The 18,626-nt window shown below is 37.3% G+C and overlaps 1 protein-coding gene across 1 annotated transcript in view; it reads left to right on the top strand.

The window, feature by feature from the left end:
* The first annotated feature begins 459 nt into the window (after positions 1 to 459).
* LOC149074632 (kinesin-like protein KIF28) overlaps positions 460 to 18,626 on the top strand; it is a 51,283-nt gene continuing 33,116 nt past the window's right edge. The window contains exons 1-8 of the mRNA XM_089246374.1: positions 460 to 627; positions 7,106 to 7,238; positions 8,224 to 8,303; positions 8,481 to 8,595; positions 11,436 to 11,547; positions 11,671 to 11,778; positions 17,858 to 17,988; positions 18,538 to 18,608. Of these exons, the coding sequence (XP_089102500.1) occupies positions 460 to 627; positions 7,106 to 7,238; positions 8,224 to 8,303; positions 8,481 to 8,595; positions 11,436 to 11,547; positions 11,671 to 11,778; positions 17,858 to 17,988; positions 18,538 to 18,608 (918 nt within the window). The remainder of the gene's footprint in view (positions 628 to 7,105; positions 7,239 to 8,223; positions 8,304 to 8,480; positions 8,596 to 11,435; positions 11,548 to 11,670; positions 11,779 to 17,857; positions 17,989 to 18,537; positions 18,609 to 18,626) is intronic.

Genomic DNA, 18,626 nt, shown 5'->3' on the forward strand with positions numbered 1-18,626 from the left:
TGAAATGCATTACGACCTGAAGTAGCCGAAACATTTGTAAAAGAATGAGTAGAACTGGAAAAGACAGTGTCCTCAATAGGACTTACGTCGCAAGACGTAAGATGCCGGATGTTGAGAATGTCCGTGTAGCTGTTCGAGTACGACCATTTGTATCCTTTGTATAATGTAATTACTAATTAAGTTCTAGTTTAAGATTTGATGGATGGTTGACAATGTGCATTTGACTCATTCTGATTCTCGTAATTTTATTGAAGAACGATACTTTTCACAGATATCAAGTAAAGTATCGTTCTCGTAATTTTATTGAAGAGCGATACTTTACTTGATATCCATGCACTAATGGATTTGTTTCTAATACATTAAATTAGGGGTTTTCATTGATTACTTTGTTGAAGTTGTGTTCTTAACTGAAGATAGAGTTCTCGTGAGAAACAAAGAGGAGCCAAAAATATTATTTCCATGACAGGTAAAACGACATTTTTGTCGAACCCCGATGCTCCTAAAGAAGCAGCCAAAAAGTTCGCATTCGACTACAGTTATTGGTCGCATGACGGATTTAAAGAAAACGAGGATGGATTATGCATAGCTGACTTTTCCCAACCAAATGGTCACAAGTACTGTGATCAGGTGAGTGATATTCAGTGTAGAGTTAGTTCATCGCTAACTTCATTGCATTCTTATATAGTTTCTATTGCGTTTAATTACCAAAAAACAAAAGAAAACGCGCAAGTTGAGAATTGACGGGTTTGACTAACAAGGAAAGGGTCCATAGAGGTATCGTTCTCAAAAATTATGATAAAATGTGAGTACATTCATCTCGCCCAGAAACAGATAAGAATAAAAAAATAGCGGCGTAATGCAATTTATTTATTTATTCAATATTGCTTTTCCGAGGCCCACACAAAGTAATGCGGTGGTGAAGTTTGACAGAGACGATTAATGTTACAAAGGAAATCAGAAACTGTTATACAATCAGTAATGTTTGACGGGAGGTGGTTCCAGTCGGTTATTGTTCGAGGAAAGAAACTAAATTTGAAACAATCTGTGGATGTAAAGATGGGTTTCAATTTTTGTGAATGGTTAATTCTTTTTTGAAAAGTATGAAGCTGGAGTTAGAAAATTGGAAGTGTCGATATGACAATGGCAATGAAGGATTTTGAAACTTGATCGAGAGATATATCTACGGGTGAAAAGCAGTTGCATATTGAGTTGGCGCTTGAGTTCAGTGACGAAGGATGACCAACAGTTAAGAATGAAGCGGGCGGATTTATTTTAAATAGATTCTAATTTGTCTACGTTGGAGAGAGTATGGGGGGGGGGTACCAGATTTCACTGGCATATGAAAGTACAGGAAGGATGTAGGTTTGGAAACAGAGATGTCTGAGGTGACGGGTGGAGTTTTTGAGTTTCCGACGAAGAAAAGTGTTTTTGGAGACACTTATGAAAGAGGTAATCAACATGGAGATTCCAACGGAGGTCGGCAGAAATAATTACACCCCAGATATTTATAATTAGAAACTTCGATGATTAAAGAGTTATTGATAGTGTAAGAAAAATCGAGGGGAAGTCTTTTGCGAGTAATTTTCATAAAAACTGTTTTTGAAGAATTAAGGGGTAATTGCTTGCAGAACGAGCACCATTCTGATACAATGTTGAGGTTATTTTGGAGAGATACTTGGTCGCGGATTCGTTGTGCACTGTTTGGTAGATGACGCAATCATCTGCAAAGAATCTGATAGGCAATTGATGGAATTTGGGAGATCGTTAATATAAATCAAAAACAATAATGGCGAGAGGACCGAACCCTGGGGCTTGCCAGATTTAACTTGGAGAAATGGGGAGTTCCGGCCCTTGAAGGAGACAAACTGACTGCGGTTGGTAAGGAAGGCTTCCACCCATTTAAGCAGTTGAACACATAAGCCAAGGTTTTGGACTTTAAGTAGAAGTTTATTGTGGGACATCCTGCCAAAAGCTTTAGAGAAATCCGAGAAAATTATATCAGTTTGGACGTTTTTGTCGATACTGCTTGATAAATCATGTATGAAAAGAGCTAATTGGGTAGTTACTCATAAAGATGGTCAAAAGCCGTGTTGATTTGAGAAAAAGAAGTTTATTGAATCAAGGTGTGAGCGGATTTCCTTGGCAACTATGTGCTCAGAAAGCTTGCAGTAAGTAGAGGTGATAGCGACGGGTCTCAAATTACGGGGATTTGAAAGAGAACCTCTGATTTATGTATTATATATATGAATTAACATAATCTTATTAATTTTCCAGTCAGGTGGCAAGATTAATGAGTTTAATGAGACGTTAAAGACAACTAAAGATAATTAGGGATTTCATCAGCACAAAATTTAGGACTATTATTTGGGATCCTATCGGGACCAGTGGAGTGGGGTTTCAATTATTAAAGCCTCAAAAAATTATTAAAAATGATGGCAATAGGGCAACTCATCGATGCTTGCGCTTCTTGGCGAAATCTATATAAAACTTCTTTCCATTTTTTTTTACTTTCTTTCCTCCAGCTTCTATATGTTCTAGAAACAAATTATATTTTTCTTTTTCTGTGCTGTACTTGGTCAAGTGTTATTTGAATGACGTCACTCTGGTGTTGTGGGATTTTTGAATTCTTTCTTGGCTTCTATTGGCGTTCAAAACATATTGGTATTTACAATTTTTCTGAGTGACCTATTTTGTTTTGTATATTTGTTCATACTTAAATAAGTAGAAAGTCAGTGGTGATTTTTGAAGAACATTTGAACACGTCTCCTTGGGATCCTTTCCTTGAAAAAAAGCACGTAAGAGCTATCGCGTTTGTTCATTTTGCTGCTAAATACTGGACTGAACACAATACATAAAACATACAAACATAAAACATCAAAACAACTGGAGAAAAACACAAAACGATATACATAACGATGACACAGACACTTTGTGACCCTATAGGACTAAACGTCCTTCCAATGGGTCGATATGAATTTAATTAAAGAGTTAATTGGTTTAGGCAACAGTTTTGTTAATGTACTAATTGGTTAATATTTTATAAAATCATATATATATATACACAGTGTGATTATAATTAACGCTCCCGTACTCTGAGTAGTTTTTCTGAAAAACTACTTAACCGAATGCAGCTAAATTTTTAGAATCTCTTAATAAGACTATGGAAAAGAGATTTAGGAAATAAAAAAAAAAATCTAAATTTTTGACCACCAGGTGAAAAAGTGGAGCTTTTTTTTTTAATTAAATTTTCCTTTTTCCATGGACCATATAACGTATATGCAAAGTTTCAATGGAATGCATCCTTAAGAACGGGCACTATGTAGCACGGAGTAGTGTCAGTACACTGACCTATATAGTGCCCGTTCTGATAGACGCATTCTATTGATATTTTGTATATACACTAAATGGACCATGGAAAAATTTAAAATGCAATGAAAAAGAGCCACATTTTCACCTTGTGGTTGAAAATTGAACTTGGTTTTTGTTTCATAAACCTCTCTCCTACTGTCTCATCAAAATATTCTAAAAATGTTTTTAGAATATTATATATATATATATATATATATATAGGGTAGGGGCCCAATTATCGCCTACGTAATATCACCTACCACGGTTTCTTCTTGATTAATGCTGGTAGCTGGTGGCCACTACCGGGACTACGAAGCTTTCTCCTTCAGTTGTTGTTCGTGGAAACTAGACACACCTGTGTCGTTTTTTCTTTTCTCTGGGAATTTTTTATTATTTTCGTGTGCGCGATGAGTTAATAAACATGTTTTATTACTTTTAGTATAATCAATAAATTTCAAGTGATAGCGTTATATCATTTGAGGCAGTGATGGCGACCGTAACAGGCTACATTTTGGTATAGTTTGTTTCTTGGTTTTTTCGATTCCGAGGGTGGAGGCCGCCGTGTCTATTATCACCCTAGGCGATATTACGAACACTTTCAAAGTAGGTTTTTTTTCAGATGTCACATAGAAAGGTGTGGAACAAGATTAAAATGCAAGCGATGTAATAGAGGTAAAAAATAAAGAGATGGGACTATTGAAAGCATCGGAAGCTTTTCAAGTACCTGGATCTACATTAAAAGACTTCGTAAAAAAAACCTGAAGATGAACTTAAAAAATAACTTGATGTGCCACTAGGACGAAGGCTTTTTTATCTCCTCATGTAGAAGATCAATTTCTTGAGTATTATTTACAAATTGACAAAACTTATTATAGACTTAGAACAAAGGCTGTAAAAAGGGTGGAATTTCAACTTGCCATTAGAAATAATTTACTCCACATTTTCTGAAGAAAAAAAAAGTATGTGTATATATATATATATATATATATATATATATATATATATATATATATATATATATATATACACTGCTCAAAACAAGTAGGGGAGCAAGCAAAAAAGTGGAGAAAACCGTGCGAGACAGACACGTATTGGCATACAATGGATAGTACACGCGTATCAATGCGCAATACAGAAAAAAGACGTCAAAAAATTTGGAATTAAGCTTTAATTCTTTGAAAATATGGAAAAAACATGAAAAGATGATTTAGGGCAACAATTTGGTTACATGTAAACGATAAAAAAAAAGTACTGTTCAGACATGATGCATGAGTTTTAATAGGGCGTGTGGTCTCCTCGAACAGCTAAGACTGCTGCACACTTTGGGGAATACTGTTCCACTCCTCAAGAAGTGCAATCTGCAAGTCTCGGACAGTAACACGCGGCCTTGGTCGCGCAGCAATGCGTCGTCCGAGCATGTCCCAAACATGCTCGATTGTATTCAGGTCAGGAGAGCACGCTTGCCATTTCATACGCTGTATTGTTTCAGCTTCAAGCATGTTCTCCACCAGACGAGCTCTATGCGGTCGGGCATTATCATCCTGGAAAACAAAGGAATCTCCAGCGTAAGGGATGACATGAGGTCGCAGTATCTCGTCTGCATACCTTCGGGCCGTCAAAGTGCCATTCCGAATGATATGCAGGTCCGTACGTCCGCCTATGCTGATTCCACCCCATACCATCCAACCAGCTCGTCTGTATTGTGACCTTTCACGAACGAATGCGGGGTTATTTCGAGTGCCCCTGTCCCTCCATACCAGAACACGTCGGGTGTCACACTCCAGACTGAATCGGGACTCGTCTGTAAACAGCACTTGGCTCCAATCATGTTGCTCCCAATCTCGATGTTCAGCAGCCCATCTTCTTCGGTCCGCACGGTGGCGTGGGGTCAACGGAATGCAGACCATTGACCTACGTGCATAGAGCCCTCCCTCATGAAGCCTATTACGTCCTGTTGCCAAGAGCAACCGTCTTTGCAGCTGCGTAGCATTCTCTGTTCTGTTTCGACGGGCTGTCAACCGTACATACCGGTCATCAGTTGCTGTAGTGGCACGTGGCCGACCTTGCCCTGGTCGACGTCTAACATTTCCTGTTTCTTGGAATCGATTCCACAGCCTTGCAACAACACTTCTGGCGACTCCAACAGCGTCCGCGACACTACGTTGTGTTTGCCCGGATTCCAGTCTGCCTATAACACGCCATGCCATGGATTCCGGGAAATCACGTTGTTGAGACGTCCTCAAGTCACCTTGTCTCAAAAAAAAATACTGCGCAATCGAATTTCACAGTTACGGCAGTAAAACAGACGTTTCTGCAACATCCCGATTTCTGCCCTTATCTCCTTTTTCTGGTTTTTGACGTCATGAACTTTGATTTGCATATGAAGTTTTCTTCTTCCGTTTCCTGCTAGGCTTTAAATTATGGATGACTCATTTTATGTTACTTATCGGTATACATCTTTGCGTAATTTTGTTAAAACCATGTGCTCCCCTAATTGTTTTGAGCAGTGTATATAGGAAATGCCTCCCTCTTTTTTTCAACAGATACTTTGACTTGTTATTGGAAAATAAAAAAAAGGGTAAAGCACTATCACTTGAAAGTTCGTCAACTTCTGGTAAGACACTGGCAAAAAACATCAGGCAACGCTGTAAAGGAATCTGTTCCGAAAAAAAGCAAATCGGAAAAACGGAAGGAAGAAGGATCTCTTCAGAAGATGAATAACCTCCGTATATATCAACTGACGACAACGACAGCAGTTGTGACGAACATGATAATGATGCCCAATGCTCAATTTGTTGAGGACTTTACTCAAGCTATTGCCATGGAGAAATATGGTTAAAATGTTTGATATGTAACAAATATCCCCACGAAAAATGCGATAAGAGGAAAGTAAAGAAAACAAAACGTTATGTTTGTGTACAGTTTTTTTTTTTTTGTCTTGATGTTATATTTAGGAAAAGTGTTAAAAGGGTACGTTAATTATATTTCTGAAAGTACAAAAAAACTGTCTTGTATTACTTTCGATTTTGTTGTATCTTAATTTTCACGTTTAATGAAGATAGTATAAGCATAACGTAAATTAAACTTTATTTCAACCCATTTTGGACGTGGACGATATTGGGAACACTTTTTTAATAGGAAAAATTCAGAGGTCGCGAAAAAAAATTTTTTTGGGTGTGTTAAAATTATCTGTAAGAGTTGTAATTTTTTCAGTTTATTTTTAGATAATAGTCTAGACAATAGAATAGAACAATTTTTACACAAATTGCACATGAATTAGTCCTGTAATAAAAAATGGCTTAAGTGGGCGATATTTTGGCCCTACCATGTATATAGTTTATTTATTTTATTTAAATACAAATATATAAAATACATAGAATTCACGTACAATCATTTTTTCACATTTATTTTTTCAGTTGATTAACAAGATATGGTTATATATTTTTGAAATTTTTAAAATGAATTGTGGTATTATTGTTTTAATATGAACTCTAGACCAGTGTTTGTTGAGAATATACCAAATACAAATACATTGTGATAATTACAAATACATTAAAATATATTGTGATTAAATCTTCTTATTATTTGTATTATTAATTGCATGATAGATTACCTATTTTTGGGGCATCATATCTATAACTCTTTTGGGATAACGTTTTATTTCTTTTCTGCAATTGATATAAGTTATTTAAATGTGTAATGTACTGTTTGTTCATATTTGGTGTAAATTTCCAACAGCTTTTATTATTGCCCTTAGGAAACTGTGTATAATGATCTTGGACGAGGAGTATTAAATAACGCATGGGAAGGATATAATTCTACTTTATTTGCATACGGACAAACGAGTTCTGGGAAATCATGGTCTGTCGTAGGATATGGCGTCAATAAGGGTAAGAGGTTTAATAATTTCCATATTTGTACTACATATTACGCTTGCGAAGTAACTCTCTTATTGAAGTCTTACTGACACCTGAAAAAATTTTCAATATATCAAAAATTTTCAATAATAAAAATACTATTTTTCATAATAATGGATGTACAAGTTTTTTTTGGAATTTCAGATGTATATGTTACGGTAAATGCAATAAATCGTTTTTTTTACATAATAATCCGGTATTAATGCATACTTACTAATCATCTTGGTAAGTTTGATAAATTTGTCACTTTTGCTGTATATGCATAATACCCGAGCGTCGTTGGTAAATTTTATAAATACTTGAAATTTATCTCATCTACCACAGATGAAAGCAATAAATACCATAGTGTAATTATTGAATTTGATAAATATGGATTTCAAAAAGTTTCCGATCGTGTTTCTTGATATAAGTATACAATAAGTATGTATGAATTATCGTGTATAGTTTATCATACAGTGCGATTTATCATTTTTACCAATGACGCTACAAATAAAAATACAAATATAACGCCACAACAGACAAAATGCCCAACGAGGTGGCTGATAAAAAGATGCCCATAAAAATATGGATGGCTACGCTTGGGTATTATGCGTAATCACCGGAAAAAGTGACAATTTGTTTAGCACTTATTAAATTTACAAACGATGCGTGGGTACTATGCATAATCGTCAGAAAAGGTGATTAATTTAGGATAATTTATCAAATTTACAAAAATGCTCGGTAATTATGCATAACAACCGGATTAATCACATTTACATAACATATACAAATAATAGAAAGTAAGAAGCTCAGTGAAATAGAAACCTCATGGACGCTATATCAGAAAGTGTAGTGCGTTAATAGATGACGCTGTTTTATTGCTTCCGTTCGGAAGTTGATGCTTTTATGCAAATACGAGCATAAGCTAACTGTTGTAAAATTTAACACTTGAATTATTACTTTTTTCACAACACAACAGGTATCGTTCCTCGATTCTGTGAGGACCTGTTCCGTAACATACAAGAAAGCAAAGCAACAGGAGAAAGAAAGGAATTTGAAGTACGTCTCGGTTATATCTTTCACGAAATTTGCATTCATTTCTCCGACTGAGGTATTTTCCAAAAATATTACGCGATTCAACATATCAGTTTTGTAATCAAACAACTCTCATTAATCGAATTTCTCCTCCCCCCCCCCCCCATCAAAAAATTTATACAGCCATTCTAATTTTTACAGGTCCGATTCAGTATGCTTGAAATCTACAATGAAATTGTTCGCGATCTACTGAACATCACCTGTACCAAAAAGAGAGGCTTGAAAATTCGAGAACATCCTACAAAAGGTTTCTTTGGTGAGTAAAATTTTGTTAAAATGTTTTTCCAGCATTGTCTCATTCATTCTTTATACTTATCATTTCTAGTCTAATGCAAATTTCTTATTATTTCAACCATAAACTGTGGTTTCTTCTATTATCAGAAGCTATGATGAAATTGCAGTTCTCTCATAATCTCAGTTATTGTTATATGGCAGTTACAGTCAAATTCACAAGTAGGCTATGAATATGTAGTATGATAGCATATCAAAGATATTTATAGCGTTCTTGACTGCTAAAATCTCAGCTTGAAGTACTTGTTACAAAAGTTAATCAAACCTTTATTTGGCTGCTCTCAAGCGCAACACGAGTTTCGTATATTTTCAAATAAAGACATTATATATTTTGAGCTCGTTTCGGCATTTATGCTTTTAAACAACTCCTAAACATTCTATTTTTACTTGTGAGTTGTTCATGAAGTTTCTATACTTACCAGAAGGGTGGCTCGAAGGCACACACGTCTCCTATTTCTTGACAAGCCAAAGCAATGAGGGAATGAATACCAGAACTTTGCCACTGGACTCATCCCGTTGCCGAGAATTCTTCCAGCCCAGCTTCGTGGCAGAGTCTGGAACACTATTTTGTGTCAAAAAATACAAAAGAAAAAAAAGAACATACAAAACTTTTTCAACATATTTTCCCCAGACAATCGGGTACTGTCGCGATTATAACAAGTCAAGCAAGAATTTTTACCCCTTACATTTTGGAGGGAAATACCCATTTGTGGAGGAAACATATTGCTGTGTTCAACAATGATAGAAAAGTAAGTTGACAAACAATAAATCACACTTTTAAACTATTCGAATGTATGTAAATCATATACAGGGTGATTCTGAAAAAAAGGGAAAAACTTTATGAGGCGGTAATACACACAAAAACAAACAATTTTCATTAAAGAATGCATGGTCTAAAATGAAATGCAAACGTGTTACAGGGAGCAACATAGTAAAACAGAGCATACGGGGAGAAAACAGTATACGTTGAAAAAACAATTTTAATGAATAATTTAAAACAGCGACCGCCAACGGTGAGGCAAGAACAGCGGCGAAAGAGGGAAGGGCGAACGCTCTGCAATATTCCAGGCATATCGTAACCTCCCTAACAGCAGCCGAAAGTCGCGATTAGATCGTCTTCACAGTCACTAGGAATCTCATACACCAGACTCTTCAGCTGTCTCCACCAAAAGAAATCAAGACACGACAGAATGGGCGATCGTGGTGACCAAGCTACATGACCACCTCGCCTGATCCATCGGTTTGGAAAAGTGACGTCCAGATAGTGCCTTACCTCTCGCTCAAAATGGGCTGGAGCTCCATCGTGCTGGAACCACATACGCCAACAGAGGGCAGTTGGAACATCCTCCAGCAAGTCTGGCAGCACCTCTTGCAGAAACGTCCGGTATTTGCCCTCGTCATGGCGTTCCCGCGAAAGATACGGTCCTATTAGGAGGTCGCCGATGATTCCTGCCCAAACATTGATGGAGAAGCGTCGCTGATGCTCATGCGGATATGTGACATGGATTTACAGACGCCCAGACATTTTTATTGTGGGTATTAAATGCACCATCTCGTGCGAAAGTGCATTCATCGGAGAAAAGAAGAGTTGCCCAAAAATGTGGGCGTGCTGCACTCTGCTGTAGAAGCCAGCGGGCGAAGTCTGCGCGACGAGCGTAATCTTCTTCATTCAATGCTTGGACTCGTTGAAAAAGGTATGGGTGCAACCTCTCACCCTTCAACACCCGCCATATCTTAGATTGTGGCATATCAGGGCTACGGCTCACAGCTCGTGTGTTGTTGTTGGATGATCTGCCACCATCTTCAAAATCTCATCTTCCACACCTGCTGTTCTGGCAGTCCTTGTACGATCTGCGTCAGACCGGGAGGCAAGAAAGGATCCCGTTTCGCACAGCTGCCGATGCAAGCGCGCAAATGTTTTCGGATTGGGCAACCGCTTGGGGGAAAATGCTCACTGTGGTACTTCCGTTTGCAGCTCCGTAAATGAAATGCATGTCTGCTTTTTCAGTATTACTAAAACGCGCCATTATCCCGTATGTTACAACTGTTAGAGCGCGGCTGCACGGTGGGATAACTTCACAGGGCTGGCGGCCGCGCCTTTTATTCACCGTGACGCAGATTTGCATACGGTTTCGTCTTCTTGCCTAGGTTACACATTTGCATGCATGGTGTTCTTTTCTGCCGATAAATTCCAACAGGAATTCTGTTTTAACGTTTGCGGAACGGCCGTTTCGAAACGTGCTAGCGCGTTTGCGTTAGACCATGCATTATTTGATGACAATTGTTTGTATTGGTGTGTAATATCACCTCTTAAAAGTTTTTCCCATATTTTCTGAATCACCCTGTATAGTGTGTTCCCTGAAGTGCAACATCCCATATTTTTTTTATATTAATAATGAATTCTTTTTGTCATACTCAAGGTACTTCATTTGTTTAATATATATATATTCCTCTGAGTATTTCAATACTTGTCAATTATGAAGGGTTAAATAAATTAACAGATATAAATCAATTGATAAAATAAAATTAAAAAGTTACATAAGTTATATTCCGAATGCATCACTTATAATTGTGGTTGTAATTTGTGAAGATAGGTCTATTATATAAGTGCAAATGAAATCAACGTGCAGTGCTCAGTAAAAAACTGAACTGCATTGTGTATTACGATAGTGGGCCAATTCAATGTTCAATGATCGTAGATTACTATTCATAAAGCGCACACACTTTAATTTGCATTGCAAATCAACTTCACACGCATTCCGTGCTAATTCAAGTGTTTTTAATCTATGTTTTATGCATTTGTAGCCGAAGGATTAACGTTAAGTCTTGTAACAAGTTCCGAAGATATCGAAGCAAAACTGGATACCGGTACTACTAACAGGAGTATCGCATCTACAAACATGAATGCAACTAGTAGGTAAGAAGAACGTGTTTTTTTTCTTTTCTACTGACAGTTTCTTATATATTTTAGTTTATCATATATGAATTATCAATTAGAAAAATCCATACATTAAACTACTATATGTTCTTATTTTGATAGCCGAGCTCACACTATAGTTGGTATTACTCTCATCCAGAAATCACGGAATTCTAGAGGAGAAGAGACAGCTAAGACGTCCGTTGTTAATCTGGTTGATCTTGCAGGCAGGTAAGAATAATCTCAGGCTTCTACACTCATGTCCATAAATTAAGGATAATTCAGAATTACACGGAAATCGAAATCTAAAGTAAAAATTTCACCTGTAGAATTATCACACACATCTGCAAGAATGATATGCAAATTTCAGGAAGCCACCAGATGATGCCGATAGTACGTCACAATGACGAGAGTGTAAGAGGGGGGGGGGGTATATAAGGAATGGTGGCGAAGAAGTAAAATTGTTCACAAGAGTTCTGTAAGGCACTCAGTGCCATAAGCGAATAGTTATGACACAGAGGACGCATGCGGATGATTTTTTACGTGGTAGGATTGTCGGCCGCCTGGAATGTGGGCGTACTCAGATGGAAGTATCCGAGGAACTTGGAATTGCCCAAAGTGTCATCTCTAAGCTTTGGCAACGATTCCAAGGTAACGGAAATGTCAGTAGACGTTACAGTACAGGTCGCCCCCGAGTTACAACGCCGAATGAAGACCGGTATTTGGCAGTAACTGCCAAAAGAAGCAGACGGAGCACAGCATCCGACCTGTCTCGTCAGCTATCTGCAGCCACGGGTACCACAGTTTCAAGGCAAACCGTGTACAGACGTTTGGGAGATATTGGTCTATATGCTCGCAGGCCTGTCAGATGTGTTCCGCTCACGGCAACTCACTGTCGGCAGCGATTAGCCTGGAGTAGAGAACATGCAATATGGAAATCGTCACAGTGGGCTTGTGTGATGTTTTCCGACGAGTCCGGGATTAGCTTGCAGTCTAATTCACTTCGGACTTTCATATGGAGAACGCCAGGTACCCGTTACCACCAAGACAACATCATTGAACGACACCGTTACGGTGGTGCAGCATTGCTCGTTTGGGGTGGAATTATACTGGGTTCCAGAACAGATCTGCATGTTCAAACCGGAACCATGGATGCCCAAATTTATCGGGACATCATTCTGGAACAACATGTACGTTTGTTTAGGGGTTCCATGGGCGCAGAATTTGTGTTTATGGATGACAACGCCCGTCCTCACCGAGCAAACATCGTAAACGAATGCCTTGAATCTGAGGATATAACCCGTATGGAATGGCCAGAATTCTCACCTGACTTGAATCCGATAGAGCATGTGTGGGACATGCTTGGCCGACGAGTTGCAGCCCGTCAACCACCTCCTACATGTGTACCGGAACTTCGGAGAGCATTGCTTGCTGAGTGGAGTGATCTTCCCCAAGATTAGATAGATAATTTGATACTCAGCATGCCTAGGTGTTGTACGGACTGTATTTCATCGCATGGGAGACATACAATGTATTAACCATCATACCAACCATATAATAGTAAGTTTTTGTAAAGGAGATATTTTTTACAATTGCTCCAGGGAGCAAAAATCGTAGTTTTTATGAATGGTATCATAGATACACCATTGTTTTTGTTCTTTATCTTTTGTTTAATAAATGGGCTTTATGAATAATACAAATATACAAATACAAATACAAATACGACGCCACAACAGGCAAATTGCCCAACGAGGTGGCTGACTTAAGAACATCATGGATCCCCGAGCCATTTTTTGGAGGCCCTACCTACTACTGCTACACCCCAAATGCACCCCCCCCCCGCGGAACCCCCCAACGAATCGGTACATGCGGGAATGTGCGTGTACGTGTAGTGCAACCTGACGTAAAGTTTTGTTTCTGTGTAATGCTTGTTATGTGTAGTGCTGTCCCCAGTTTTTCAAACTATGAGTGAAGTGTTATGGTTGAATGATATACCGTTGTAGGACTGTTGCTCTCTGTGGCGAGACTTTTTAACGGGGAGATCGGCTCGCATTTGCGCCTTGAAGTTGGGAACCACAGAAAACCAACTTCAGCCGACCACCACTGTGGGGTTCGAACCCGGATCCTCGCATCACGAGTCCGCACTATAACCACTCGACCACCACAGCGGCCAAGTAACGTTTGTTTTGTTTCTGAACCTTTATTTGCCGGAGCTGGCATTATCCTTAATTTATGGACATGAGTGTATTTTTCTGCTAGCATCAAGGTTAACCCTTAACCCTTTGACAGGCACTCTTATTTTCTACAGTATTTAATGAAATTACTTAATAAATTTAATGCGTCTGGGGCTTATGAATGTGAAATATGGGGATAATTTTTTTTTACATCCCTGAGAGGGGAGGTAGGTGATGCTTTAGCGGCGTAACCACCGCTTCTGTATAACATGATACTGGCGAATTTTCAAGATGTTAGTTTCACATTAAAAGGAAAAAGATATATTTTTTTGAGATTAAATGAGAAAAATCTTTTTTTTTTAAATCTTCCTGCAGCTAGTGTTTGCTCACATAATAAGTCAAATATAAGAAAAGAAACTATTTTGTGCTGTCATTTAATAGCTTTATTGAGTCTTAGAAATTATATTTCCCAAATTGACCACCCCTAAACCAACGCCCGGCCCGGCTGAGGAAAAAAACTTTGAACAGGTGCGTTAGCAGCGAAACCTTAAGAGGGTTAAATGCATAGCTTTGCATATCTATGGAAAGGTTCCTTTAACATTAGAACTTTAAACTGAAGCCAGTTTAAAAATAAGAATTCAGAATCACCTTTACACATAAGGTGAGGTTACATTCTTTCCATTTTATGTTTTGAATTTGCTGGTAGATGTCCCATTTAACGACAACAACTCCTTGCGTATTGCAGAGCATTTGTGAATGTGATTCAGCTAATTCGTATAATGTTTTGTTTGCATTTCTCTTCTTTTTTTTACCTTCAACTTTAAACCCGAATTTTTTTCTTACCATAGTTTGAATCACAAAGAAAGTAGTTATATATTTGGAAAGTAAATATCACCTTAATACATTAATTTTATATGTGGTTTTTGAGGCTCGGTACGTCCTCTTTGAGGCCTTGTATAAGCAGTACATTTTGAAATGGATTTTTTAATATTATTTTTCTAGCTTTCTATACGTGTCAGTAACTATGAAAAAAATAAGCATGTCGAAAAAAATCATGAATTTAAGGGTTAAAATTATAACACATACACACACACACCACACCACATTTTGTGTTTTTCTTTTCTGTCGGAACACACGAGCCTAAGATTTTAATTAAACCTAACATACAAAAGGAAGCAAATTGAAATTAAGTATTTTTGTCGAATTTTTCATTGACTCTCATTCGTATTCTCCCGCTGAATCCGCTATCTGTCCACAGTCGTCACGTTAGTGTAGATAAAGAAATGAGATTTTACGTACTGTGCAAGCAGATTATTTTCATCCCTGAGGATTTCTGTTTAATCTTAATGCAGATTTAATGACGCTTTAAAATGCCTTCCACTTAATTTACAATATTACCATGATAAAAAGTGCCACACAACATTCACATATCAGGTGGCATATTGTTTGTTAAACATCAGCTGCCCGTCTGTCTATAATTCTGGCAGGGACGGCGGGCAGCCATTGCAAGACAGGCGTGTACTCCTTTCTTAACCTCTCCAGAGTTTCTGATGTAATATTACGTCGGGAGTTGAGTGGAAGAAATATAAATTCCATTCTTCGCTGTTATTGTTACGCCACGTGTGTGAGCCTAACAAAGCAATCCTAAAGCCGGGTTTTCCTAGGAGCAGGTTTCTACAACATTTGCAGCGTGAAAACGATGATTTGTCAAAAAAAAACTGAATTTCAGGTTTTTAACCAATCAGCATTTTCACGCTGCACACGGCGCAGAAATTCTCCTCCTAGGAAAACCCGGCTTAAAATTTCTCGAATGCGAGATTAAAAGCACGTTCTTTTTCACTCAAAATCATATTTTTCCCCCGCTCATCTTTGTCATCTTTAAAATAAATTCGTAGAGAAAAGAAGCGAACGTATGCCAATGCACTTTTCCTATATACGCACATTTTTTGTGCGTATATAGGAAGAAATCATATGAAGTGCTATGTAAAATCATATATCATTCGTTAATTTCTTAAATAATATTATGTGCGATGGTAGTAACTGTTTTTCATTTTTAACGTGATGTTACGGTTCTTAGACTTACCTACTCTCATTCGGTTCAACTCAGTTGATTAGAAGTTCAGGGAGGGACTGTAAAAAAATATCAAATCATGTAAATGTTTGAGTTCACTATTATTTAATATTTCGTCCGGCGTTCAGAGCTTTCCCACCCCCTTCCCAGAGATGGGTTAAAGCTGCAGCAGCACATGACCCCAAAATATTAAGGGCTCCATATTTGTGCGGAAAAGAAATTTCCCCTCTTTTTTTCTAACAATAAAACAATTTGGTGCTGCTCTTCATCTATGGCAGCGATTCTCAACCGGCGCTCCACGGAGCCCTTGGGGCTCCTTGTGCACTCTCCAGGGGCTCCGCAGCCACTCGAGGAAAATAAAAAAAAACAGTGAAATTAAAAAAAAATATATATATTATAAATATTTATAAATAGTAAAAATAAATCAGTAACTTTGAGGGCTATTTAAATAAATGGGCCTGCAGGGCTCCGCCATATAATTTTTTTACTAAAGAGAGCTCCGTGAGTCAAAAAAGGTTGAAAACATCTGATCTATGTGACAATGATTATCCAAATCAATAGAGGCCCACGTTATACAATGAGATATCTCGCTAAAATACCGTCTCCCATCTTGGCACAGAGAACTTTCATTCCATTACGGAGCGAAATTAAATTAAATTAATAAATAATTTATGATTAAAAATAAATGATTAAAAATGCATTTAAGCTCTATTTAACGGGCCTAAAAAAAATTTCCGAAAACCGAGAATGATCGTTATGAGAAGTTTTCCGTATAAGAAACCAGAGAAAACTATTCGTATTTGTGTGTGAAAGGGGTCCCACGTCTGACCTATGCTGCTACGCATAGCGCAAGAATTTTAAAGCTCTTATCAAAACTAATTGATCAAAATAAATCAACACTTTTCAATTTAAAAAAATCGCATAAATGGTGCATAAATATTCAGCCTTTGAAGGTAAATACCAACATCGGGTCTTGATTACAAGTCCCTACTGACCGCATATTATTATTGTCTTTGATTTATGCGTACTTATAAAAAACTGATGTTTCATGCTACTTTCAAGCTCGGCAGAAAACTGTAAATTCACCAAATATTTGCTCATAGACGTCCCCCAGTCTACGTGTACTGTAGCTATGCATCGTCTATTGTGTTTCTTAAACCTGTAATTGTTATCTATACTTACAAATAGCATCATGAAAACTAGTTTGGAGCCTACACACACGGGGGAAAAATCTAAATATATATAGACATCTCTTTTTTCCCCTTCTTATTACCACGCATTGATGTAATCGTATCTTCCTTTTTTGAGTAATTTCTGCTCAGAGAAACCTGAAATGCGTGTCGGGCGTTTCAGGCATTAGACGGGTTAATGCCTGAAACGGGCTCAAAGGAATCTAAGCCGTGGCTTCTCGGTGACCGATTCATTACGGAGAAATCCACAGAATGCTGCTCCTCGAACCAGGTAGTGGACGACCGGGCTATGCAGAAGCAAGTGTCTTACTGGTACAATACACGTCTATCTGATATAAGTGATTGACCATCAGCTGTACGTATCAAGATTCATCGAAAGGAGTTGATAAAAGTAACCAGAAATTTCAAAAATTGTCAAGGGAAAACAGTGAAAGGCATTATTCAGCCATCATGACTCTCTTTGTATGTAATACATTCTTCATCCTTCAATGATGGCAGTCTTAGTCTTGTGGTTTGTGTGTATTTTGTTTTTCCCGAAAGTGTTTTGATTTTTTTTTAATTCGTTAGGTCGGTATTAGGCCGAGATTACATTATAAAAGTTCTATAAACAAAATCTTTTACGAAACTTGACAAATGCAACCCATAAGTTTATCGATTGTATTCGCTCGAATGTAATCGATAAGCATTTTGGTTGCATTTTCCAAGTTTTATAAAAGAACCTTCATAAAACTTGTGTAGTAAAATCCCGGGCATAGAATATTTGACTCGAACAAAATTATCGTTGAAATAATGCACAAGATGGAATTATATACTGCAATTTTAATCACTATACTGGATTAACAGTTGGTTTTTTTTAATTATTTTAAAATTTTCAGTGAAAGGGCTTCCAGTACAGGTGCAACAGGGGATAGGCTTAAAGAAAGTGCAGCCATTAACCAATCCCTCTCGTGCTTAGGAAACTGCATCCATGCCTTAGCCGAAAGAGCGACCGGCCGCAATATCCGAGGTATTATATTAGTGTTGATGCATTCTATGCAATACGTATAGTTTCAAACCCGTTTATTTATTTTCTATTATATTGAGTATACATATTTAACTGTGCTATAATACATTTAAAATGTGATAAATCACCTGATACCGATCTCATAAGACTATCAAATATTCTGGAATTGAATTTCGTAATTTAGTTTTAATAAAAAATAATAACAGCTATAGAATTTAACCATCTTTAGCAATAATGAAGTTGATTAGATTGACGCCAACTTATTAAAAATGATGAATCACCAGAAATTTGAGAAATCTATTCGTTAATTTTTATAAAAAAAAGTCGCTCTACTTGACTTCATTATTGCTGATGATGGTTGAATTCTATCATTATCATTATATCATTTATATATTTTACTGACTTAACTGATTTATTCCTGCTTTGCCTCTAAAGTAGAGTTTTGTATATGTCAAGTGTCTTGTTGTTTCTGTATATATATGAAAAAATCTACAAGTTATTAAATAATATGTAGTGAATATACATTTATTTTCACGAAATCACTTTCACTAGTTCCATATCGAGATTCTGTTCTGACAAGACTCCTTATGAATGCACTTGGTGGAAACTCGAAGACTGTTATGGTAAGTGAGACGTAATTA

The sequence above is a fragment of the Pholcus phalangioides genome, unplaced genomic scaffold (genome assembly GCF_987345545.1).
Source record: "Pholcus phalangioides strain wild (caught in Gottingen) unplaced genomic scaffold, Ppha-v1.0 ptg000017l_1, whole genome shotgun sequence".
In the NCBI taxonomy this organism is placed as follows: domain Eukaryota; kingdom Metazoa; phylum Arthropoda; class Arachnida; order Araneae; family Pholcidae; genus Pholcus; species Pholcus phalangioides.